The sequence below is a fragment of the Liolophura sinensis genome, chromosome 6 (genome assembly GCF_032854445.1).
Source record: "Liolophura sinensis isolate JHLJ2023 chromosome 6, CUHK_Ljap_v2, whole genome shotgun sequence".
In the NCBI taxonomy this organism is placed as follows: Eukaryota; Metazoa; Mollusca; class Polyplacophora; order Chitonida; family Chitonidae; genus Liolophura; species Liolophura sinensis.
The window spans coordinates 68,658,550-68,685,198 of record NC_088300.1 but is presented as its reverse complement, the minus strand read 5'-3'; the positions used below and the strand labels follow the sequence as shown (position 1 = coordinate 68,685,198).

At 36.7% G+C, this 26,649-nt stretch overlaps 1 protein-coding gene across 1 annotated transcript in view; it reads left to right on the top strand.

Annotated features, from left to right (window-relative positions):
• Nucleotides 1–1,095: 1,095 nt before the first annotated feature.
• The window catches only part of LOC135467466 (oxysterol-binding protein-related protein 11-like), a gene marked incomplete at its 5' end in the record, with an annotated part of 37,352 nt that continues 11,798 nt past the window's right edge, over nucleotides 1,096–26,649 (top strand). The window contains 11 exons of the mRNA XM_064745239.1: nucleotides 1,096–1,191; nucleotides 4,912–4,943; nucleotides 10,404–10,469; nucleotides 17,833–17,938; nucleotides 18,611–18,658; nucleotides 19,870–19,951; nucleotides 20,880–20,959; nucleotides 21,786–21,913; nucleotides 23,114–23,234; nucleotides 23,794–23,835; nucleotides 24,732–24,812. Coding sequence (XP_064601309.1) covers nucleotides 1,096–1,191; nucleotides 4,912–4,943; nucleotides 10,404–10,469; nucleotides 17,833–17,938; nucleotides 18,611–18,658; nucleotides 19,870–19,951; nucleotides 20,880–20,959; nucleotides 21,786–21,913; nucleotides 23,114–23,234; nucleotides 23,794–23,835; nucleotides 24,732–24,812 — 882 coding nt within the window. The remainder of the gene's footprint in view (nucleotides 1,192–4,911; nucleotides 4,944–10,403; nucleotides 10,470–17,832; nucleotides 17,939–18,610; nucleotides 18,659–19,869; nucleotides 19,952–20,879; nucleotides 20,960–21,785; nucleotides 21,914–23,113; nucleotides 23,235–23,793; nucleotides 23,836–24,731; nucleotides 24,813–26,649) is intronic.

Sequence of the window (26,649 nt, the reverse complement as noted above, 5' to 3'; positions counted from 1 at the left end):
CCTTTACACGAGTTGAGTTTGTAGGCTAAGGGTACTTACGATTGTGGACTAGAAACACTGATGTCTCCGGTCTAGTGTAGCCACTGTTCACTGTTTAATATTGCTAAATTGATTTTAATGCAAATGACAACCATGTTAATTAAATTTGGCATCGCCTTTGGTGCATTTCTCGTAAGTTTTTGCATAAAAAAAAGTCTTAAATAATAGTGCCAAGAGGCAATATGGTTTATCAGAAAAATTGTAAAATTATTTAAAAAATATATTACTGATAGGTGAAATCACGAAGTAGGTCAGAAAAGCTCCATTTCTATCTTTCTCGTATAGGCCGATCTTTTCATCACTACTACACAAAGTGTCGGTTCAGTCTCAGCCACTGACAGGACAATCATTGATAGGCGTGTTCGCACTTGGGGCTATGGTGATACTTAATTGTGTCATGATTCATGTAGTCTTGCATGAAGTTCATTCGAATATCACTTACCTTCCACCAATAGGTGTACACTTCATGACATGTAAGCCTACATCACAAGGGTGAATTTGGTTTACTTCAGTTTCCTCCAGCCGTAAAACTGACTGCAGTCGCATATGTTAAAAGTTTCTGAGTTCGGCATTACACAATAGCCAATCGACAACGCTAGCACACTATATATACAAAGGAAATGAAGGGCCTGTATGTGACAATATGTTCATTGTGACAGAATGCCAGTATGCATGTATATCTTCGTCATGACCATGCATTCCAGTCATGGTAATTCAGTGAGGCAGCACTCATGATTGATAAATAAACTAGTTCTATGGAACTGATGTACGTGATACATTGATGTGACCAAAATGATGCCAGTGGTGTTAAATGTCCAGCGATAAAATAATACGGTATTGCCAGGAAATCAAACATATCCATCTAGATGTATCTTCTCACTGTGTGTTCCATGGCTACAATTTAATCTGTCAACAGTGTGATGTTGCCTGTTTTTTCAGTAGCCTACAACAAAGATAGCCACGACCGTAGTGCTTTGCATGGTTCCCTCCCTTGCCAGCTGCATGTTTAGCCGTGTAGGGGCGTCACACGACGGAAGTTGTCCGGAAAGATAAACATGGCCGTCAACGGTCAGAACTTTGATCTTCCCCGACTTATCAGGTCTTACTGACGGGGAGAGACAGCAGGTCATCGCGGTCATGCAGCGCGCAAAGGTGAGCAGTAAGATTAAGGTCAAAGTCATCAACCTGACGTGTTCAACGAGTTGTTTTTAACGAATCGTTCCGTCACGAAGGGGGCGTGTGGTTGTTGTTGTCTGTGTCCGTCAGTGTGGAGTGTGAGGATAGTTCAGCACTGCCTCAACAAGTTGGAATTTCACTTTTGGCGACCATCGATCGGGCTGTCTTTTGATTCTTGTCAATGATAGAATCATTGCAGTATCTGTCATTTATGGTAACCCATTTGTACTTCTCCCAAGTCGTTTTAAATGTCAGTCAAGTAACCGGAAAGACTGCACCCAAACGTCACATGTGCCCACATATTTGTACATTATGCACACAAACTTTTGATGTGCAGTAGGTCTGTTTCTGTCTTGACAGTGACATTGCAGTGGATTGTCTTCATATTATATAGCCTTAACACTAACTTTGTAGGGCTGTGATTATGTATACTATCATAGCCTGTTCTGTTCCATAAGCTTACTTTGATTACCTAGAGCTGTGCTTCATGTGCTGTCATCAGTATACTAATGCTTTCTGCCAAATAATGCATCATTACCTAATTCTGGTCCATTTCCATGTATGATACATTTTTTCCCTCACTATACTCTTTCTGTCGTTAGAACAGTGTAATGGTGACATAATACAACTTCTGCTCTATGTCTTCGATAATGCTCAGGGCCCAGCTGTTGAATAGTGTGTTAGAATTGAGTCCCGTATTTTAAAGTTAATTTGGAGTGAAATCTCATTAGTTTTATGTTAAAGGAGGACTGATTTTAAGATTTACATGTATACCTGACTTAACATTTATTACACTTTTGAAGAAGAGACCTCAGAAATGGGTACATTGACTGAGTGGGCAGCAGGACCTTGACACCATTTTATTGACATTAGATATTCCTCTCCCAGCTCATGAAGATGTCATGATGATTAGAAACTGATACATTGCTACATTATAGATGATGCATTACAATCCATTTTTGATGTAACACTGGCTCAAGGTCCATGTGCACACTAGTGCCATCTCACAAGTTTAAAAAAATATGCTGCCTCCCCACTGGAAAGAATCAGATGCTCCGCACATGTGTTTGTCATTTATCTACTTCTCACTCTCAGTTCTGTGTAAAAAGCAGATTCTTTAATGCATTGATATCGCGCATTCACTCACTCACTCTATGGCCTATTACTCCTTGGCTGTAAGGTTACCAATAGTGCAAATAAATTAAAAGTTTGATTGGACTCTTATTTCAATAGTTTCTGATGTTTAACTGCCTCATTGGATAATTTCCAAACAGAAAAAAATCATATAATCAGGCTATTCTGCAAAATATGTTGTGATAAAACTGTGATATCTAACTGTAAAGGAAGAATTCTCTTTGTACACCTACATCAATGTATGTCTGTATTTTCTCCACAAGTGATCAACTTCAAACTTTCGTGGTGTATTACATAGGACCAAAGGAAATGCTGTTTCAAGTGTTGAAGTAATGTTCATTGTGAGCAAAATGTGCATTGCCAAATACAAGTTAATGCATTTAATAAATGCATATTGGGTGTGCAAATTAGACAGTGATGATCATTACAAAAAGACACTGCACTAGTAGGGAAGGTTATGTCATCATCAAAAACCGTAGTTTTTAAAGTATGGCTGTAAATCATTGCTTCAAAATGTGATAAATTAACTGTATTGAAAAGTCTAAGGGATTGTTTCTATAGAGATAGCTTGACGTTGTCACAGTAACATGTCTACACAGTTAGGTCATTGTCCCCAGGGGAACCTTACATGTTCAGCTGTGGAAAACTCTCAGTGCTAATTTCAGTGTTTGTCTAAACCACAGGTATTCAAGCACTGTATTGCTGACAGTTTGGTACATTTACATTGTATTTGTTCCTGTTTTGAGCTGATTTAAAAAGTACATCATGCACATGTAATTAACAGGAATAACAATAGGATGGAATTTTCAAGAATCGTTTACCAGAGCTCAGGTTTATTTTGTAGTCACGTACAAAATCCAGTAGATCCACTGATGTGTTTCATGTAATACACAAGTAGTGTAACTCTGAGAAACAAAAGCTTCATTTTGACTCAGTATTTCAGCATTTTATGCCATGATGGCATAAATAAAATGCTGAAATATTGAGTCCAAAAACGAAAGCTTCATTTTGACTCAATGTTTCAGCATTTTATACCATAAGTAAAATGCTGAAATATTGAGTCAAAATGAAGTCTTCGTTTTTTCGAGTTACACTACTTTTGTATTACGAGTCACATACGTGTGTACACATGTAGCCTGATAATGCTTCAGTCTGAGACTATTATATATAGTCCAAGCTTTCAGTGTAGCCATTAATCCCAGGTGTCACATCCAATCTCTGCTTATATCCCGAATCATTTGGCAGCAGTCTTTTTGCGACTTCAAAAAGATGCTGTGTAATATCAGTAAATCCAAATGGAATTTTTTTTTTTTTTTTGGATATAATTTCCAACTTATTGTAATATAAACATACCTTGTTACTTTAATTTACTTGAGCTTTATTTTGTAAAGTCTACGTGTACATCTACTTACCCTAATTCTTCAGCCTTTTCAACCACCTCTGCAACCAATATTTTGAAACATTCTGAGAGAACTATGGGATGAAATAATTTGCACAGTTTCATGAAGTTCGCATGAAGTTGGCACAAACAAGTCATATTTAGCATCATTTACATAATAAATTATGTCCAAACATTCCACTGAAAATAGGACTTTAAAGGTTGAAAAGGTTGAAGATTTACACAGTACAAATACTGTATAAAACAGAATTTTCATGGATACCATTAGATTTAGAAACGTTTTGTCAGAATGGTTTGAAAATAGATTCCAACACCAGTATCAGGGTTTCTAAGTATACATGTATATTTGCCCACAGTTGTATCTCTTCATGTACAAATACATTAAAAGTGTGGGTTGATCAGGGTGGTGATCACATTAATTACTTAATTAACACAACAGCTTGTCCCTCCTTGATAGCATGAACTAATCAGCTGTGATAATCAATATTTCATCTTGGAGTAGTATATTTTCCGCAGCATTCGTGCCACATACATGTGCTTGACTGTCTGCTCTACACATGGCAGTAGTATATGTTTATATGTATGTATTATTTGGTGGCATTCGACTTAATCTTACGCAGGTATGTAATGCATATCAGCATTTGATACATTTATTATGAAGGTTCGTATATCTCATGCTGTAGGTCAGTGACCTTGCTTGTACATTTCCTATCGTGCTTGTCAGGTCAAACTGGAGAACAGGCATATACATGTACAGAGTATATGTAGATATCGAAGGTACAGATATTGGCCAGGCCAGCAGAGCTATTTTTACTTGTGAGGTTTATGAGGTTGTGAGTCTCACTATGATATCTACTAATTGAGAAACAATTTGATGGATATTTAATGAAGATGTATTAGGGTTTTTTGTTTTATTTATTTATTTGAATGGTGTTTTACGCCGTACTCAAGAATATTTCACTTATACAACGACGGCAAGCGTTATGGTTGGAGGAAACCAGGTAGAGCCCGGGAAACCCAAAACTATCTGCATGTTGCTGGCAGACATTCCCTTGAAGATGTGTTGTGATATGTGAACATCTGCATGTAGTTCAACTGATGAACTTTTCATCACATTTTACTAACAAGACGCCTCACATGTGTATTGTTTTTGTTATTCGTAGGAATTTGAAGTTCAGGAAGAAAGAACGATGAGGTAAGTGTCTTCTTTGCTTTGTTATTTAGCTTGTAAGACATGGGCTTGTTTGTTGTTCATGTTCAAATAAACCATTGTTGTAATTCCAGCTTTGTTAATTCAGTGTACTGTCCTCCTACATGAACTACATACATGTGTACTTGTGTCATAGTTGAAGATGTTCTTCATGTAGATTTGTGATAAGGGCATCCTTTAAAACTTCTTACCTTCATGTAGGTGTAATGAAAAAAAAATAGGGTTGGTCAGGCAGGGATTATTTTTTTTTTTCTTTATTCTGGTTAATGAAAAAGAGAGGGATTTTAAAGAAATTAACATTGTGAGAAAAATATATAAGAATTTAATTGTCAAAATCTCAATAATAACTAGGAGATATGCTGGTATTATTATTGATGGGCTTAGTGATGCTCATCATCTCTGTATTGAATTTACAATGGAAGTGTTCCATTTATGTGTGAATAATTTTAATAGTGGTATATGTCTAATGTTATTGAAGCCTAGCATTTACATGTATTTATTACCAAAACAAAATTGCACATACAGACATCAACATCCTGTCTGCAAGCCTTGGCAGAATGCCTGCACAGTATATGTTGGGTGACGTGTGTGGGATATGATATAGTAGTATAATACTGTTATATCGTGTGCTATGAACTTGCTGTTTTGCAGAGGTAAGGAGCAAATCATGGCCGAATGGTTAAAATGCACTTGAGGGTGTGAGGTCCAATCTTGGCCTGATATTAATTGAAAACACCTTGTCTTCCACCAGTATGGTGTGCAGATCTAAATGATTATATAATTCATAATTTCATGATTATGTACTGTATTTCACTCACTGCCATTCTGGATGATAATGATGCAGAACGAATCTGATATATTTCGGATCTAAAATAATCATGTTGGCTGGCTTAAATTTTTGCTAAGGCCATGGCCCTGAAGAGCTTGAACACTGGTGTCTTCCCTTGTATATATATGTGCCTTATACTCGATGCACTGTACATGTGAATGTTATCAGTTGTTCTGCCTTCACCTCGATCGTTACACCTCCACGGTCATTATGGCAACTGTTTGGGAGGAAGCAATCATAGCATGGTGTCATAAACCAATCAGAGAGATAAATAAATGATTTGCCATGTTTTTGCTAGCCGCTCAGGCAGTGGCTGCTGTTGGTGTTTGGTCAATTGATTTTCTGGTGGCTACCATTGCTTAACTGTACTAGTAGGAGCATTGAGTCGTACAAGGATGTAGCCAATTTCGCAGATCAGTTTCATCACAATCTCTATTGTGTTGTTTATATCCGCGCCATTAAAAGTATTGTGCAATTGTGTGTAAGCATTCTGATAAGCTTTATATTGAATTTCTATTAAACCAATAATTTGTGTGTATTGTACAAAGATATGCACAAAAGAGATTTTATGTTCTGGGAATTAGAACCACGTACAATTTTTGAGGAACTGGTAGTTAGTATACCCATAGTTTGTGGCATATATAACAAGTAAGATGAATATGGAAAGACATGTAATAAAGTGTTACTTTACAGACATATATTGTGTTCATATAGACAATCTACATGTATTATAAAATGATGTATAACCTCTTCGGTGTCCGCCTCAAAGTCGGGAGATCCCGGTCATACCAAAGACTTGCTTCTACCTCACTTGGCGCTCAGCACTGAGAGGTTAGAGCAAGGAAATAGGAGTGGTTGGCCCGGTGTCAGTATAATGTGACTGGGTGGGATGTCATGTCTGGTGTCTTCGGAATGATGCTTCAGTGACAGCAGCACTTTTTGGCGGCATGGACTCCTCATTGTCATATGACTGAAAAATTGTTATGTGCGGCGTTAAACCCCAAGCATACAGCACAATAGCACAGTAGTCTCTCATCTGGGCTCTGTCCGGTTTCCTTCTCCCATAATGCTGGTTGCCATTGTATAAATCTCCTAACTATGTTTAAATTCCACTGAAAGAAGTGCTGTGGTGGTTGAAGATTTACAGTTACTTGAATATAATCAAATAAAGCCACTCATATAAAGATAAACTTTGTCATGTGCAAACATATACATGCTAGATGTAAGACGATGAACATAAAGCTACATTTCAGAAAGATTGCTATTCAACATGTTCAGGGTAGGTGTAGGTGCAGGGCTATATCTAGATTCACTTTGGTTCTGGAAAATGTTTGGGCTCCCAAACTGTTGGTTGCCCAAACTAAACAAGCTGTATTAAAACCAACAAGTAAATTAAATGAAAATATGATGGTTTACCAATAAAATGTTCAGTTTTCATACAAATTCCTTTCTTTCACAGCAAAAAGTCTCTTAGAAAGCATCATTTGAAGTTGCATTCTTTAAATTTCCTCATGCAAAGTCACAATGCCATCATAAAGGGATCAGAACCTTTAATGTTTTGCTAGATATGGCCCTGAGGTGTGCTAGCGTATGACTGCTCAGGGAAAATGTTTTGAATTATTTGAATACATGTACACGTATATATGTAGCTTTATTCTTAGTACATGTATTCTGAACATGTATTATGAAGGTCCTTTCAGAGTTCAGATCTGGATTTGGTTGTGTACACCTTAATATCTTGTGTGAAATAAATAACATGTCCATGTGTATGTGTAATGCAGAGACACAGGTGAAATTATAGATGTAATGGGATTATGGTACTCCTGTCTGCATGTACTGGATACATATGAACTTAACATACCCAAGTTTATAGGAATGAGCTCAATGTCATGGGGGTTATAATAATACATATAAGGAAAGAAAAGATTGAGTAATTGTATTAATTAGCGTTAAAGTCTCTTTTCTCTTTCTCTCTCTCTCTCTCTCTCTTTCTCTTTCTTTCTTTCTCTCTCTCTCTCTCTCTTTCTCTTTCTCTCTTTTTCTCTCTCTCTCTCTCTCTTTCTCACATTTTTTGTGCGTGTTGTATGTATTCCTCCTTTTATCAAAATCATCTGTGATGGAACGCATTGGCAGTTCAGAGTAGCTACCTTATTTCGTCTGAAATAAGGGACACCTGGTCATCTCATTTTAGCCAATATATATGTAATTCTAGCAGAAGTTGATTTTTTCTCACATGATTAGACCATCTAATGAACGAAATACTCATATGTTTACTTTTCCAAAAGGCTGGTAAAGAAATGTAATATTTTGCTTTCTACACTACTGATACCTGTCCCAAATTTTAAAAATATTAGGGTATGTGTTCCAGCATACATGTACATGTAGTCTAAGTCTCCCTGAGGAGTTTCTTTCATTAGGAAGGTTATTCATCTTTGATGACTGTTCAGTTGATTTTCCCTGGATAACCACGTACATGTAAGTGAAATCACTTTCTGATTAGAGCGTCAGCAGTTGAGGCTCAATTTTTAAAAGTACAGAGTTACCAGTTCTTCGCCAAGTATTGCCTGACTTGCACATTTGTATACATGCACATGTAGTGCAACTCAACATGTTTAAAGCTGTGGAACACAGGTGTTTTAGTTTCAAACGGAACATGGCCTGTTACCTGGTTTCATGTACATGTGTGTTGATGTTAAAATTGCAACATAAAGTTAGATAAAGGTAATTATGACAGCAAATCAGTCCACTGCTTTTCTCTCTAATTTATGAAGGTGATGTTCATTTTTAAAATTAAGAGTAGGATTTCCTTGCATCGTGTACATGTATGTTGGCCTGATAGGTTCAATTGCCTAATACATTAAATCATGTCTTTTACATGAAGGTATAGATCAACCTTTGACTTATCACCCACTTGCACCTTCACCATCACCCTCCATATCATTTTTCATGTATAGTTTTATAGATGATCTCGAACTAAAGTACAGTGCAGTGAGTTTTGAAGAGTTGATCTGCCACTCTTCTCTTGGTAACTTTATCTTCTAGAAATAATGTTTTGACAGTGATTAGCATTTTTATACAGTGTAGTGTACATATCATGTATGGAAATTGATGCATGTTTTGTCCATATGTGTTCATATTTTTGTGCCATTTCATAAAGTGGAACAGCTTTCATTGGCAGTGTTAAGTTCAGGTTTGTACAAAAAGTATAATTTTTATATCGAGCCGGACAGGGCAGTTGCCTCAAAAGTACATGTTCATGTAGGCCTATGACTTTTGCCATGATTCTGACTTGCATTTTATGACCGTTTATGTATTCGTGTATGTTTGTACACCTAGAGTGTACATAGTATTTTGTATAATGTTTTTTTCGGATTGGTCATTTATGCCTTTACTTTCATGTTACTATACACATATTATTATGATTAAATTCCGCCTTCACTGGCAGCGATCAGGTTAGTAAGTCGAGGAAGCTGATCCCGTGCATCCTAGCTATGTAAACCTTGTCTAACCATCTGTCTCATCAGGGTCTGTGGCATCATGCTATGTAACTGGTGACCTAGGTGTGTCAGTGGTCAAGTCCTACTGTCTATATATGTGTATGAATGCATGTAGGGATGGGCCCTGGTATACATATAACCATTAATCTGACTAACCATGACTTTCATCTACATGAGTGTAGACATACATTTCAGTGCATATTTATTTTTGAATGATATAAAAGATTAATATTTTTATGTATCTATTGTATGCATTTTATTTGTGATAAATGTGTATTTCATCATTCGTATTCTAACTAATTGTGGCCTGGTGTGTGTGGTGATTAGGAGTGGGGTGGAGACGGGGGAGTCCTCAGTGCCCAAGGCGGGTAGCACACCATAACCCAGGAACTTCTCATAAATGCTTTCGCTGTGAGTTCAATTCCAGCTCATGCTGGCTTCCTCTCTGGCAGTACACTAGAAGTTCTGCCCAGTTTCTGGCTCTGCCCGGTTTACTCCCACCATATTTTGGAGTCCGGCATGACACACCAATCAAATAAATAAGTAAATATTAGCGCATGTATTATCATTTTGTCATTACAATCTCTCATTGACTGTATACATAGCAAAAGTCCCTTTAATATCTCTTTAATATTTTATACCTTGATCTTTATTCTGTAAACTTCAACGTCAGTTGTCTTTTATGATGTTTTTTGTCAGTAATTCCTGTTTGTTGTCTACTCCTATGGGCAGTTCAAAGCCAATGTTAATAATGTGTCCAAACATTAATTCTATGAACATCCTATTTTCATGTTGTCATGTTACAATACATTTATTGACATATAGCCCTTTGCAGATATTTGCATAGGGTATTAGACGTTATTTGTCATCCATGCACATAATTGTTGATATTTGTCATTTTTCTTTTTAACCTATAACTAAAATTTTGCATGTAACTTGACTTGTTTATACCCATAGTTAAAAAAAGTTTGCTTGTTAAATTCTCGGCTATACATGTATATTAGACTTTTATCATTAATTACTCTTTATGTATACCTACATGTGTAATTGCTTTAGAGACGTTCATGTTTCTTTTACGTTGAAATTTTGCTCTTGTTTCTATTTCATCTTTGGATGAAGATGTACCCAATGTCGCAGGCTTCAGACTGATGGCAGTCGCTCTAGGGTTATTCCACAACACTTCAGGTGACCTGTCATTTCCAGTTTGCCTTAGATCTCTCTGCTTGATCATACTTGTTTATAAAATATATATTGTGCTGATTTTAACATGCATGTTTGCTACATGTAGCTCTGCTTGGGAGTTAAGTCAGTGTTTCAAGCATAGGAATTCCACAAGTCTGCACCTTTAGTTGTACATGTACATTGGCTCGGTTAAGTTTTGACAAGCATGTATTTCGTTCATTTTTTTTTTTCCATTGGTACATGTATCTTTCGTTAGCACAGTTGATGACTGAACCAAATTTCTTAAATCCCGTTTGTTTTACATGTACTGTATTTAACATTTAAACATTTCAAACTATGTTAAAGTCTAATTTGTTCATTTTCCTCCTGAAGCATTTGCATGTTATTGAAAGCATAATAATTGTATATATTTATTACATGCATACATACATACATACATACATACATACATACATTTATGTTTACATTTTGGATTCCATTTTAGCAGTTTTCTCATGTTACTTAGAATTTCTCCAACTATAAAACTGACTGCGGCTGTACATGTATCAGTGAAGCTGAGTACATATATATGATGTTCACCAACAATCAGTTTCATGTAAGGCCACACCAATTTAAATTTTTGTTTTATGGCAGAATGAATGAATCTTTTTCCAATAAAAATAAGACTGAAAAAGTCGTCTTTTTTGTGTGAAATGTAGACTTTCCCAGTAGTTGTACCTATTGTTTTAGGCATAGTTTCGTGTATGTGATCAAAAAGCCTTGAAAAGTAGGAAAAAATGTGAAACATTAAAATCAGGAACAATAAAAAGGTTTTTTGATTTTTGAACATCTGCTTGCTCATAAAACACAAAATAAAATTGGTGTCGCCTAAATAAAAATAAATATGTTATCAGTGTAGCCCTAACAAGTGCTGTTGTAACCTACTGCACATGTATGTTAAACCCTGTATGCTCTGTATTATACAAGGAAAGTCACGTTTTGTAGAAGCAAAAATACGACTCTACATATAGCTGTGTCCTGTCTGTTTCACACATTTGTCATACATACTTAGATGTACTTTCATATGTTTGGCATCATTATGACTAATGTGAAAGGGTGATGTTCACAGCATGTGGAGTGGGTTTTTTTCTGGTTATACTACCAGCACTACCAGTCATACGGGACATCCATGCATGTATGTAATTGATGGACTAATTTCTAGACTTACATGTATTCATGGACTAATCAGGTTATTCAGATAGATAATCCTGCTTTGTATGGTGACCCATCGTCATGGTGATGATAAGTAGATCGAGTACAGACAAGCACATGTAGTGGTAGTTGTTATGCGGATTCCTGCCTGGATGTTATATTTGTGTGTCGAACATTAACCCCCTTTGTTGTGGAAAGAGATCATAAAATGTTTATACATATAAATCACATTTCTGTGTACATGTACATGTATAGTTAGTATATCCCTCTGGCTTTCTACATGTAGGTGGATGTGCAGAAATAATGAATGGTGGTAAATACATGTACTGTATTTCACTGAAGTGTAACGGTTTTCAAATGAATTGACTGGATTCTGATTGATACATCCGTGCCATATAGGACCATGCTCTTACATGTAAGAAGTTTGCTTAGAAAGTGGTAGCTTTGAACAACAATAGTATCAATTTTAAGGCCTTCGTTTGCTTCTGAAAGTGCATTTTGACGTACCCATGTACCAAATTTTAGGCGAAATACAGTTAGTTATGATGAAACAAATGTCAAATTAAGACAATCAAAATAAAAGGACATTGCGTGAAATACTGGATTTGACCTAAGATTTCATCTGTTACTATCAGAAGTTAGTCATTTTGCATGAGTCTTGAAGAGTTGTAGTGATCTTAGAAAGGTGTTTTTAGGGTTGTTTAGAGTGGATGAGTAAATGCTTGGGGTTTAATGTCGTACTTGACAATTTTTTAGTCATATGACAACGATGGAATCCTTTGAGTGCATGTAATGTGCCTCCTTGTTGCAAGAAAGATTTCCACCGCTCTTTTATCTAGTGCTGCTTCACTGAGACGCCTTACCGAAGGCAAGTTAGCCATCCTGCCCGAGCCATTATACTGATACGGGTCAACCAGTCATGCTTAACTTCTTGGGTGTGAACGTCTTAGGTGTAACTCCTTGTTTAGAAGTTAGTATGGTATAAACCTGCAGGTATGTATAATGCATGTATATTTGAAAAGTGTGAAATAGCATATACTGATAGCTCTATATTTGTGTAAGGTATTAAAGATACAAGTAAATATGAAAGATTGATACATGTACATATGCTGTATATGAGAACTTACACAGGTCAAAGCGTATTGGAAGTCCATAAATCATCGGATTTGATCCAACACGTTTCAGGCAGTGCTCCCAACTTGCAGTTTAGAAAGTAAACATTACCCAGTTAGCATGTGGAAAGCATAATGCATGTACAGTGTGCGCATAGATTTAGCCAAGATTTGAAACCAGGTTGTCTCATTTCAAATTTTCTCCTATTTTCACCCATGTCTCCCCATGTTAATTTTGTCAGAATAGCTGAGCCCAAGCTGACAAACAGACATTTATTATGAATGCCCCAAATATTTTAATTTAATGATTTGAATGAATGAATGAATGATTTATCACAGTTGTTGGTCTTTAATTAACAGCTGTATTTCCACAGTGGCATGGCACAAACATGCTGATATCTTAAAACCTTACATAATAATTTGCTGAGAAGATGAACGATGCAAGACAATTGAAGTTGAGAATAAATTGTAAGCTGAAACAAAGGTAAATGAGCTAAAATTTCACCCATGACTAAGCAGCACATTTTGCCTGATTCTGAGAGTTGTATTGATTGTCTGAAATGGAGGTGTTGAGGTTTGTTTGCAAGGCACGGTGATGTCATACTGGAAAGATGTCAACTTTAATACCAGGAGTAATATTCATGGCCTTTATTTATCTCTAAAAATAATATTTTGCAGGCAATTTTTTTTTTTTTATGTACTTGTAGTTTTATAGGCCATAGCATTTTTGTGTTGAAATTCAGACTTTTATAACATGTATGTATTAAAAGTTATGTTGCCTTTAAAATATCTGGCCTTAAGTTGTATTTTACTCATACAGTGTAATAAAAGCATGCCAAAACAGTCAGACACTTGATGTTCAAGCTACATGAAAATTGCATTCCCACAGCTATGTGAAAAGTGCATTCCCACAGCTATGTGAAATTGCATTCCCATACCTATGTGAAAATTCCTTTCCCACAGCTACTTGAAAATTGCATTCCCACAGCTACGTGAAAATTGCATTCCCACAGCTATGTGAAATTGCATTCCCTCAACTATGCGAAAATTGCATTCCCTCACCTATGTGAAAATTCCTTTCCCACAGCTACATGAAAATTGCATTCCCACATCTATGTGAAAATTGCATTCCCACAGCTCTGTGAAATTGCATTCCATAGCTATGTGAAAATTGCATTCCCTCACCTATGTGAAAATTGCATTCCCACAGCTATGTGAAAATTGCATTTCCAACTATGAGAGTATACATGTCGATGTCAGGCTACCTTTGATTGGGAACAGTATTATGTAGCCAAGGGCATCATACCACATGTCACTAGGAACATTTCACTCCAAGGTGTTGGCTCTTAGCAGATTAATCCAATATTTGGCATATTTGGTCCATTGCTGAGGTAATAAATGGATCGATTCATTTATCAGTACATGTACATGTATATGGGTTCATATGTGTGAATGTACATGTGTGTGTGGCTTTGCTAGTCCTCTGTGGCACACTGTATAACGCTGTAGTCATCACCTCTAACCTGGTTGACGATGCTGGTTCTATATCATGTGGCTAGACACACCATACTCCCAGTGGACTTTGCTAGGTCTCCCTCTTTATTTAATTATTTGCTGAGAGATAAGTTTTCAGATTTACCAAGTCTAAGTTTAGCATATACTATAAATGTATACTGATATACGTATATGTAGGTGATGTATGTATAGTATGTTGTTCTAGCATTCTCTGTGCATCTATTGTGAACACATGTTGCTGAAAACTGAACACTGCTATTTGTACAAGGAACACGAACATTGAATACAATCAAAAGCCATTTCTTGACACACTGAACAAGGGTACATACATGCATGTATGTGGTTGTCCATATAAGGAAAGTGACATGGTATAGCGATTTTGTCACATGCTGCCATGATAACATTTCTCATTTAAAAAACAAACTAACTACTGCTATTGGTACAATAAACATGAACATTGAATAAAGACGGCTTTGTGACCCACTCAACTAGGGTACATACATGCTTGTATTTTACATGTTTATCGATCTAATGAGTTTCAGTACACTCTTTTTTATACAAGTAGGCCGGTCTTTAGGAGAGAGCAGATTCATACACTTTGCACGTGATTTTATAGTTTATACGTCAAAAAACCTAAAAAATATTACAGTCAATCCTTAATTGTTTAAGTGTGCTTAAATGCTGGATATTTCACATCTATAGTGTGGGGGATTTCTCTCTCTAATATGGAGGTTTTCAGAGCCCCTCTAATTTGTGGGCACGTTATCGGTCTCAAGAATAGCATGTTTGTTTCTCTGAATAGCCTGTGTACAGTATGTGTCTACTACATACCAGCAGATGGGAATATACATAACTGGCCATTTACTAGGTACACCTGAACTCTTGTTGGTGTCATATTCCATATGTACAAATATGTGAAGATCGGAATCTGACACCTGTCAATATAAAGAGTTATGTGAATTTGAAAACTGCATTTGTGGCATCTCACTTTGCACATTGTACATACTTAGAGTTTAATTTCTGCTCTTCTTTTCATTTCTAACTTACGTTGTATGACCTAAATTTTTTCTACTAATTTTGGGAGTTCTGTTGATGTTAGGAAGGTGTTTTGAGGTTTGTGTGGAGGGTTGAATGTTATTCCACTGTACTGACATTTTAAATTTCAGCTCCAAAACTAGTATGGTACTTCATATGATGTTTTTTGTTTTCCTAAAAAAAAGCACTTTTTGATTGAAAGTTTAGGTTATATTACTGTGGTCTGTGCAGAAATATTTTAAAGTGCTTTCATCAGGATTTAGTTATACTAGCTATATGTATACTTGTCTGACCTTTTTAACAGCACAGGTGAAAGTTGTCAGTATAATTTCAAAGATATTCTTGATTCCATTGTATTGATGTCAAAATCTGCAGATATATTAATGTGGATGATGAGGAAGCTACATCATGTTGTATGAATTGTGCATCGTTATAAATGACATCCTATGCTGGAACCAGCCATTATAAATGTTTTATCATAAAGAGGTTGGTAAAAGTAAATATGTATTATGATGTATGGAAACAATTCTATGGTGTCTCCAAACAGACTGTTTTCCCCTCATTTTTATCACTATGATGTTGATGAACAATAAAAAATGATATGTGGATAGTAATAGGAAACGAGGAATCAAATGTGATTGGCCTAATGCAGCCCAGTGAGTTTGAGGCATGCTGTCACTCTCCCGTGCTTTCTCACTCTCCTCTGCTTTCTCACTCTCCTCTGCTTTCTCACTCTCCCTTGCTTTCTCACTCCTGAAACAAAATCTAGGTAGACTATACATGTAGTTAGATGTACACACGTTTTTCTCATATACTGTAATTCTTCAACCTTTTCTCATGGTTGCAAGACGTGTATTTAAGCATATTCTGAAGGCATTACTCTATGTTGATTGATAAAATTATACTTTTTGTGAAGCCCTGAAACTGGCCAGACTAACCAATGTAGTTTTGCCTCCAAAATCTTGCACTGAAAATTGCTCTTTCATATGCGAAAAGGTTGAGGAATTAGGGTATTTTATCAAGAGCCTGGCTAGTATGAATCTAGATACATGAACAAATCACGCAGGTTTTAAGTTTTCTAAGACAGTGGTGAAGTATTATTCACAAATCTGCTCAAAACTCAAAATGAACCTCTGAAGATGTGTTAAAGGACATGCCGTGTAAGCTGAGTACAAACTCATCTCCTGTGAAATAAGTGTCATTTATGTCTCATATCTCAGTCATTGTGTATTTTGCGTATATCCTAGTCTATCTAAAAGGGAAATAAGTGTCATTTGTGTATCCCGTGTACATCCTAGTCTATCTCAAAGGGAAATAACACTGATATCTCACTGTGTCATTTGTGTATTCTGTGTATATCCTAGTCTATCTAAAAGGGAAATAACAGTGTCATTTGTGTATTCCGTGTACATCCTAGTCTATCTCAAAGGGAAATAACACTGATATCTCACTGTGTCATTTGTGTTTTCTGTGTATATCCTAGTCTATCTAAAAGGGAAATAACAGTGTCATTTGTGTATTCCGTGTATATCCTAGTCTATCTCAAAGGGAAATAACACTGATATCTCACTGTGTCATTTGTGTATTCTGTGTATATCCTAGTCTATCTAAAAGGGAAATAACAGTGTCATTTGTGTATTCCGTGTATATCCTAGTCTATCTCAAAGGGAAATAACACTGATATCTCACTGTGTCATATGTGTATTCTGTGTATATCCTAGTCTATCTAAAAGGGAAATAACAGTGTCATTTGTGTATTCCGTGTACATCCTAGTCTATCTCAAAGGGAAATAACACTGATATCTCACTGTGTCATTTGTGTATTCTGTGTATATCCTAGTCTATCTAAAAGGGAAATAACAGTGTCATTTGTGAATTCTGTGTATCTTAGTTGTCTTACATAATAACGTAATATCTAAAAGGGAAATCACATAACATGATAACAGTATGATTCTGAAACAGCTTAATGTCAGTCTTTTTCCTTGTTTTTTGATGGGAGTTATTTGTCATCACAGTATGAAGCTGTGAATTGTGTATTATTACTGTATTTAGTAATTCAGTGATTCAAGAGTAAAGTTTCAAACTTAATTACCCATTTTAAATAAAATGCTGTACTTCACCTAAACTTTAGCATCTTTCAAGTGAGACATTAGCGTTGATTCTTATTGATTGACATCCACCGTATTTGGCAAGTGAGGCCTTTTTTGTGAAGTTTCATTATAATTTCTTATCAGAAAACGTAAATGTTGACATCAAAAGTAATATCTTAATGTCTTCATATGCTTCTGAAAGTTTATTTTTGCATAGTAACCTTTATGTGAAAGACAGTGATTTCAGTTTGATTTAACTCTGGATATGACCTTCAGAAAACTAATCGTAATACTGACCAAATATACTATATAGGTCTTGTCTAGACAGGTGAGCAATATAGCTATAGCTAGAAGTGTGAATTATGTCACTGTATTAAGCTTGTTCTAATAATGACAGTTAATATGAATTCTGTGTGTTCATAGGAAGCCCCTGGAGGGTCAGCTGTACAAATACACCAATGTGATGAAGGGGTGGCAGTACCGCTGGTTTGTGCTTGATCCTGAGTCCGGCATGCTCGAGTACTTTGAGGTTGGTCTTAATATTAAGGCAAAAAATATTATACATGTACAGGTAATTTTGTGCTGATAAATTTATATAGATTAAAAGATTTCATTTTGGTATCATAAGAAATATATGTCACTGTAGATTCAAATGGTTAGTCATGAGAAGTATCAATGGTTTTTGAAGAAGTTCTACAACCCATCAGAAATGTTGACCAAAATAGTATTCAGTACCACTATAAAAACAGAGCAAGCAGCCCCTGTACATGTTATGAAGCCTCTCACCAATGCAGTCATTGTGAGTTCAAGTCCAGCTCATGCTGGCTTCCTCCGGCTGTACATGGGAAGGTGTGGCAGCAACCTGCGGATGGTCGTGGGATTCCCCTGGGCTCTGCCCGGTTTCCATTCACCATAATGCTGGCCACCGTTATATAAGTGAAATATTCTTGATATATTCAATCAAATAAATAAATAAAATCGATGTCTACTGGCTCAGCTGCAGCTTTTCATCAGGAGATGTCTTATGGAACATAAACCTTGCAGCTGGCCCCTATGCTGTTAACAAAGCTAATAGTTCACTCTTATTTGCTATTATGGTGTAAATATCTAAATATTTTATTTCCATAAATATGGAATATAACGTGTTAATAAAGTTATGTATAATATGAGATATGGTAAGAACCTACTTTTTTCACTGCAGAAAGAAGAACACAAGAAACAAAGAGCAAGAGCTTCAGTGCACCTGGCGGTAAGTTGACTCTCTGCTGGCTTCCTCTCTGACCATACATGGGAATGTCAGCCAGCAGCTTTCAGATAGTTGTGACTTTCTCTCAGGCTTTGCCCGGTTTCCTTCCACCATAGTGCTGGCCACCTGTGTATAAGTGAAATATTCTTGAGTATGCTGTAAAACACCAATCGAACAAATAAATAAAGTAGACTGGACACGTTTTGCACATGGCATGTATCAGAGTGTTGTGCGTGTTCTCATCCTAAGTTCTTAAGAATAGCAGACAGTGGGACTTCAGGACCAGTGGGTGTTTGGTCATCTGTCCATCACACATGCATCCAATCCATACATTAGCGTACAAACATGATATACATTACTGATGCAGCTGTTCAGGTGAACTCTGAACTTATATACAGTTTGTCACATGTTAATTCTGTAAAATTTCGTAATTTCTGTTATTAAACAATAAAACAGATGCATTTTACTGTGAAACAACCAACTGTGTGTTACTGACACGGAATTCCCTTACAGTACTGTTTGAGGCGTATTATTTTTCCCTGTTGAAACAAAAATGAAGTACTTCTCGTGGGCTCAAGGTGTTGATGTGAATGAATACATGGCATGAGTAGGAACTACCCAGGATTTCTTGTAGGATTTTTTAAAGGCAAAGAAAACACAAATATCAAGTATGTATCTGATGAAAGACCACTGGAAACTGTCCAGAAAAATGCCTGGATTTATTATTTTTACAATTTGTTTAACGTAGTAAAATGCATTGGATTATGTTATGCTTGGGTAGCCTTTTCTGACCGCAGTGCCACCAGTGACATTTTTGCGACTTAACACACATTAGACTGCTACATTCCATCATTCAAGATGTACATACTTACAGACCTATGAATGCATTCGCCGATTTGACCTTGAAACAAATTATTTCAGGCAAAAAGTATGGATGTGACATAATGGATACCTTCTGGGTCACAACCGACCACAGTAGAATTTGGTGTTTTAACACAATTTCAATTTCTGTTAGAAAAATTGTAAAAAAAAGTTTTCCTGGACAGTTTTTTATGGTCTTTCATCTGTCATATACTTCGTTTTAGGGTGGTTTTGGAAGTTGTGCATGAGTGCCTTTGTTGTGTTGCAAGTTGAGACACATTGTGGAGACGTCTGCACTTGTATGTACTGTATATGTTTACTTGTATGTGTGAGGAATGTTGTTTTTGTTTCAGGGAGCAGTGATCTGTCCATCTGATGAAGATTCCCAGACCTTCACAGTGAATGCTGCAAACAGTGAGATCTACAGATTGAGAGGTGAGCTAGAGGTGTTCATACATGTACTCATATTGCGCTAATTGCTTGTTTCCATGGACATGTGATTTTGTTTGTAATTACTCGTCCGATAGTTCTCCTGCGAGTTAGATTTACATGTTTCCACAGAGCAAATAACAGGTAACACATTTTTAAATATAAAAAAAAAAACATAAATTCCTCTGGTGCTTTTACCAGATTTGTTATCATTTTTCATTTCATTGTGTGGACTAACTCTGTTCTCCTGTAAATGCAAGATAGCATATTGTGGGTAGCAATTTGCATATCAAAGATCACTCCATTGAGTTGGTGCTCAAACTTCACCTTCAAGGAAGTTTTGTACAGTATAGCTCAATATTTGCTCAGCCTTTCAGAGGATTGCATTCGCCACCCACAGTACACGGATTGTCAAATACAGTTTGTGATTTGCATATCAAAGACCACTGCCCACAAAGTCTGTTACCATGGTAACAATACACAACTCTGTTTAATTGCATACAAAGTCATGGCTCTGCCATCTTTATGCATATGATAAAGAGTCATATTTGTGGCTATAATAATTTATGTTTATTTTATGGCAAGATCTTGTCACTATCTAATTAGAGAATAATATCTGTGTATGGCTGTGTCTTTTTCGAATATATTTTTTCGTCTGATTATCACACGTCTGTTTTGGCCTGCTGAATATGTTGTAAAATTAATTTTGTTAATTTTAAGAATTGTGTGAGGTAATTTTTTTCTTTTTTGTTTTTCTTTTTTTATCCCAAATCATTTCTCATCAGGACTAAATGTTGAAATGATTGTGTTCATTCACTTACATTCTTGACATGTATATGGCTTTGTGTAACCTAAGTTGAGAAATGAAAGGCTAAATTTTGTTACTTCCCTTTTTGTTAAATCTCTTTGTGTGTTTTTTTCTCCTCTCTTGTAGCCGTGGATGCCAAGCAGAGACAACACTGGGTGGATCGTCTGAGAGCCACAGCTCAGCATCATACAGCCACCATGGCACAGGTCCGTTAATTCTTCCACCTGTCAGGGCCAAATATAAGAATACTTTGATACCCTTCACATGCATCCAAATTACAGCATACCTTAAAAAAGCCCAACTTATGGAGAATATTTCCTGAGAAAGTTCACGTAAATGTTTTTAGAACTTTGTTCATATATTAATGTAAACTGACTGTACAAAGATTTATAAGTAATATTGACTCTGGCATTTGGCTTAGAAGACAATAAGTTAAGGTTTCTTAGTGTCTGAAAATATTTTAGCCCAAATGAGTCTGGGAAAAGGGCGCCCTAATTAAAAAACTGTATCCGGCCCAGCTCTTTGGATAATTTGGCTTTAATTTGAGATTGCTATACTTCTTACCTTATATTACTTCTGTTGTTTGTCGTTCCATTAAATCACAGTAGAGTAAATTTTGTTTTTTGAATAATGTGGTACTTAGATGCATTATGTCTTCTTTGTCAACATGCATGAGGAGATCAGAATTTAATTTATGTTGGAAATTTTGACTTGACCAAACAATAGTAGACATGGTAGGCCAGAAACATATCCGGTTATTATTAACATTGCTGAACTCTCAAATATCACTGCTGCCTGTACACAGTAGCCTAGGTGGGTAATCAGAAAACAGTACCACTGAGGTACTTGAAATGTTTGTTTTCAATACATATTTGCATGTGTCTGATGATGTATAAGAGAGAGTTAATTCTGTTTCAAAAGGTGTGAGAAACCCTGTGTTTTCTGACTAGTCTAACCAGGTAGTGTGTAATCTGCACTTCTTATTTATACACAATTATTGCTGATCGGTGTGATTTGCGTAATTTTTTTCAGGGTGCTCTACCTGTCAACAGAGAAAACTGGGGTGTGGCCGCACCTGTCACAGGGGACTCCTTAGCCAGGAAGAAGCACACCAGCTCACAGGATAATTTACACATGTCTGGTGCCACACATGTGCAGAGGTGTGTATATGTGCATGTCTAACGTAGATACAGAGGAGCTCTGTGTACTTTGTGTTATACAAGGGAACAAGTTTGTTGCAGTGCAGCTAATGTGCTTCCAATTCATATCGCTAGGTGATAGGAAAAGTGGGGTCATTCCCATTCTTGGACAATAATTTTTAAAATTCATCTAAGGACCTTGGTGGCAATAATCATGATGTTCACTGGAGATTGAACTTGGCCATAGAAAACCAGCACCATTATAAAACGGAACAGTTCTTGAGTATGCTGTTAAAATGCCAATCCAATAAATACATGTAGCACCTGTCTCTGTTCCTATAAGGAAATAGGATGTTGCTCTGGAAGCTTGCATTTAACATGGTATACAACTATATATGTGCTTTCTAAAATATGCTACTTTAAGTCTTCAACTTTTTTGCATATTTGCAAAGTGTTGATTCAAGCATATTCTGAAGGTATCATTCCATGGATACTGATAAAATTATATTTTTCTTTAATTCTTGAAATTGGCCAATGTAGTTTTGTCTACAAAATCAAAGCAAACGTGCACAAATTGCACTGAAAGTTACTCTTTCATATGCGAAAAGCCTGAAGAATTGGATGCCAGGTGACAGGAAGCTGTAAATCATTTGTACTTTTAAATCTGTGCTGTTTTCTTACTTGTCGATAAACCATACATGTGTCGTGTTTAAATCTGAGGTGTTTCCTTGCATATACACAAGCAGTAATTTTGCTTAAACCTGAGATGTCTCCTTACATGTACATAAGCTGTACTTGTGTTTAAATCTGAAATGTTTTATTACATAAACACACAAGCTGTACTTGTGTTTATATGTCAGATATTTTCCTACAGGTACATAAGCTGTACTTGTGTTTAAATCTCAGATGTTTGCCTACATGTACCTAAGCATTACTTGTGTTTAAGTCTCAGATGTTTTCCTATATATACACAAACTGTCCTTGTGTTTAAATCTCAAATGTTTTCCTATATCTACACAAGCTGTACTTGTGTTTAAATGTCAGGTGTTTTTCTACATCTACACAAGCTGTACTTGTGCTTAAATCTCAGATGTTTTCCTATATCTACACAAGCTATACTGGTGTTTAAATCTCAGATGTTTTCCTACATCTACACAAGCTGTCCTTGTGTTAAATCTCAGATGTTTTCCTATATCTACACAAGCCGTACTTGTGTTTCAGATCTCACCACAAACCCCCTGCTGCACATGTGGGTGTGGTCAGTCCAGATCTCTTCACAGACTCACGAGAACACATCCATGAGGCCGAGGACTATGCAAGCAGTTTGTCTGAAAAGATTGAGGTAGCGTCATTCGTTTACGTTTTCATTCGTTTACGTTTTCATGTGTATTCGTATTCATGTATCTAATGACAGCATATAGAGTTCGGAAGTATTAGCTTGCTTAATTATGGCTTTTGATCAAAGGAGATGGTTAAGATGGATTGCTTGAGTGGTACATTGACGACCAGATTCTGGGAAATTAAACCAGTTTCTCAGTGGAATGAGCACTGTAAAGTGTATGTTTTGTTTTTTTTTTCTTAAAGGTAAGGCTGGGGGTTAGGAAATAAAGCTTACATTGTAGCAGTTTTAATTCTGAGTTCCGTGTTTTGGTGAATGAATGAATGATTAGGTTTTACTCCACATTGGAACTTTTCAGCTATATCATGGAGAAATATCATTTGAATATAATCGCTTTGAATTCTTCATTTCCAGCTTGACCTTTTGACATAGAAATGTAGTAATGTTCAGCAATCGAATAAATAAATGAATTGCGATGATCTGTTGGATGTGGCTAGCTGTTCGAGACCCCTGCAGGCATGTACAGGTATCTTTAGCTGTACTGTTTTATGATCTGTTGCAGGAACTGCCATCATCCAGCCCTATTCTGAATCCACTAGATAAGGTAAATAAGACACAACACCCTGTCGCATTACACTAATTCCACCACCTTTCGCATATGAAGTGGCAATTTTGGTGCAATTTATGCACATTGATAATTTGATTCTGAAGATAAAAATTACATTGATTGGGTTGGTCTATTTGAGGGTTTGACAGAAAGTATAATCTTAGCAGTTTACATAGAATAATGCCTTCAGAATAGGCTTGAATAAACACCTTGCAAATAAATAAGATTGAAGAATTACATTACTCTTGTTTTAGGTTAAAATTGTGAATTGACTGTTCCTCTTTGTCCATCTGTAAACAACTCTTTGGTAAATGCCTCAACAGTATGATCAGAGAACCATATGTAAATCATCGTCTTTGTGTGAAATGTTGTTCTATATAAGTGAAGGATCTTTTTGTCCCTTTTACATTGTTATTGAATAAGTAATTCTGAATTAGTTCCGAGCCATGTGTAGATATACACATAAAAATGAAATAGAGAGGACCTTTCAAACAACATCAGGCACAGGGACATTTACTTCCCCAAGTGTTTATGATCTGTATATACTGTAATTCCTCAACTTTGCGCATATGAAAGATCAACTTTCAGTGCAATTTAAGCACATTTTGAATTTGAGTTTGGAGACAAAATTACAATGGTTTGATTAGCCAATTTCAGGGCTTCACAAAAAGTGTAATTTTATGAGTAAACACAGAATAATGCCTTCTATATCACTAAACCCTTTTTTTACACACCCCATCGAATCTGCGGATTTGACTAGGTACAACGTAAGGTTCATCGGGGTCGGGTTACACAGCAAGCACCCACCACTACAGCGGTGTTGAACCCTTAATCTCATCTGGATCAGTGTAGTATGCTTTTACCATCTGGACATGTTTTGTCTTTTCTTGCAGGACTTGTTACTAATGAAGGCCACCTCCGTGGTTACATTGCAGTGCCTTTCCCAGTGTCTCTCCATCCTACAGAAGCGGCGGGTTAGTCTTGATTAAATGGACAAGTGCTGTTCCTGTGAATAATTTAACATACTAGTAGAATTGAATGCCACTTGATAATTGTATTGCCAAGACAAATCTTCATCAATACAGTTGGCCATGTCGTATAAAAGTGCCATTGCATCGCATGCACCGAGCAGCTACAAATTAATGGTTTTGTTTTGTGACACCCCAGCTGTTCCAGTTTGACTTATTAATATTGGCATGGTATTGATTACATAATTATTATGAATGTAGTTCATTATAAGCCAGGGCCTCCGGGGCTCAGTTGGTTAGTGCGCTAGCGCAGCGTAATGACCCAACAGTCTCTCACCAATGCGGTCACTGTGAGTTCAAGTCCAGCTCATGCTGGCTTCCTCTCCGGCTGTACGTGGGAAGGTGTGGCAGCAACCTGCGGATGGTCGTGGGTTTCCCCTGGGCTCTGCCCAGTTTTCTCCCACCATAATGCTGGCTGCCGTCGTATAAGTGAAATATTCTTGAGTACAGCGTAAAACACCAATCAAATAAATAAATAAATAAATCATTATGAGCCAAACTGACAACACCTGTAAAAGTATTTATGGTTAAAGTTATAATTCTGCCTACATTCACTGTGTGTTCAGACTTACGGCACATGACCTAAAGCTTCGCACGCGAGTTACTGTTGTTTACTTTTGCATGATCTGAGTTGGCGAGAGAAGAGAACGCGCCACATGGGGTCAAGTCACTGACAGCGAGGTGTGCAGGTCTCCCGACTCGAGACCCACACGTGCATCTCTAAATATACCCGAGAATGAAATCGAAGAAAGTATCAAGATATGTGATGTCTATTACAAACCTTTATATTCCAGACACTGTCTGAAAACATGACCACACCAAACAAGGAATATACATGCACGATGTACGCTGCAGATGAACTGATTAATCGGGTTAAGCCTGCGTGGAAGTCACCTCACACCGTTATCTGGTGAACAGTTGTCTGCTAAAAGTCCTCATTATGCATTGAATATGTATACAAATGTATGTCAGCTAATGATTTTCACTGAGAAATACGTGTCATCAGCTTCCTGTGTCCATGTAATTCCAATTTCATATATCAGTCTTTTTTTTTACAGTCGGGACGTTTATATCATATGCATATTTTACGATTTCCTGTGTACAGTTTTGCCCAGATGTGATTTACACGTAGTCAGCTGCTGATAAGATTATTGTTTTGCCCTTCGCCAGCAAGAATCCTGTGATGGATGGGTAAACACAGGGAAATTTCGAGTCCTGTGATGGATGGGTAAACACAGGGAAATTTCGAGTCCTGTGATTGTTAGTGGCTTGTATCTGCATGTAAATAATACCAGTCTTTATGACTGACATTTCATCTGAGGAGGCTCAGATAAATATTCAGTAAGTTAAGCATTCATGTTTATGAAACATGGATGGAAGTTGACAGTTTTTTAATTTACACCAGAATAAACAAGAAATGTTATTAGCTGCAGCGGCGCAAACTCACATGTCTAAGTGTCACTTTAATCGCAGTTTAACATCTTCAGATCATCTCGTCTGCTGGTAGGCCTAGTTTGCAACTGTACAATTGCGGCGTGCAATATTCTGCTACAACTTTGCGTACTGATAGCCCTGCAGTTTAAAAAGGGATATTTGAGTCGACACTCCTCATGCGTAAAGGTACTGGGTAGTCACGCTTGATCTCTTTTCAAATTCCCATGAATCATTATGATTAAAACTGAGGAAAACATGAACCTTTGGTGGTAGGTGCATAAACTGACTGCTCAGTAAAGCGGGAGCTAGCTCATTACGTTCTTGAACTGTCAGTATAATCCCCTGACCA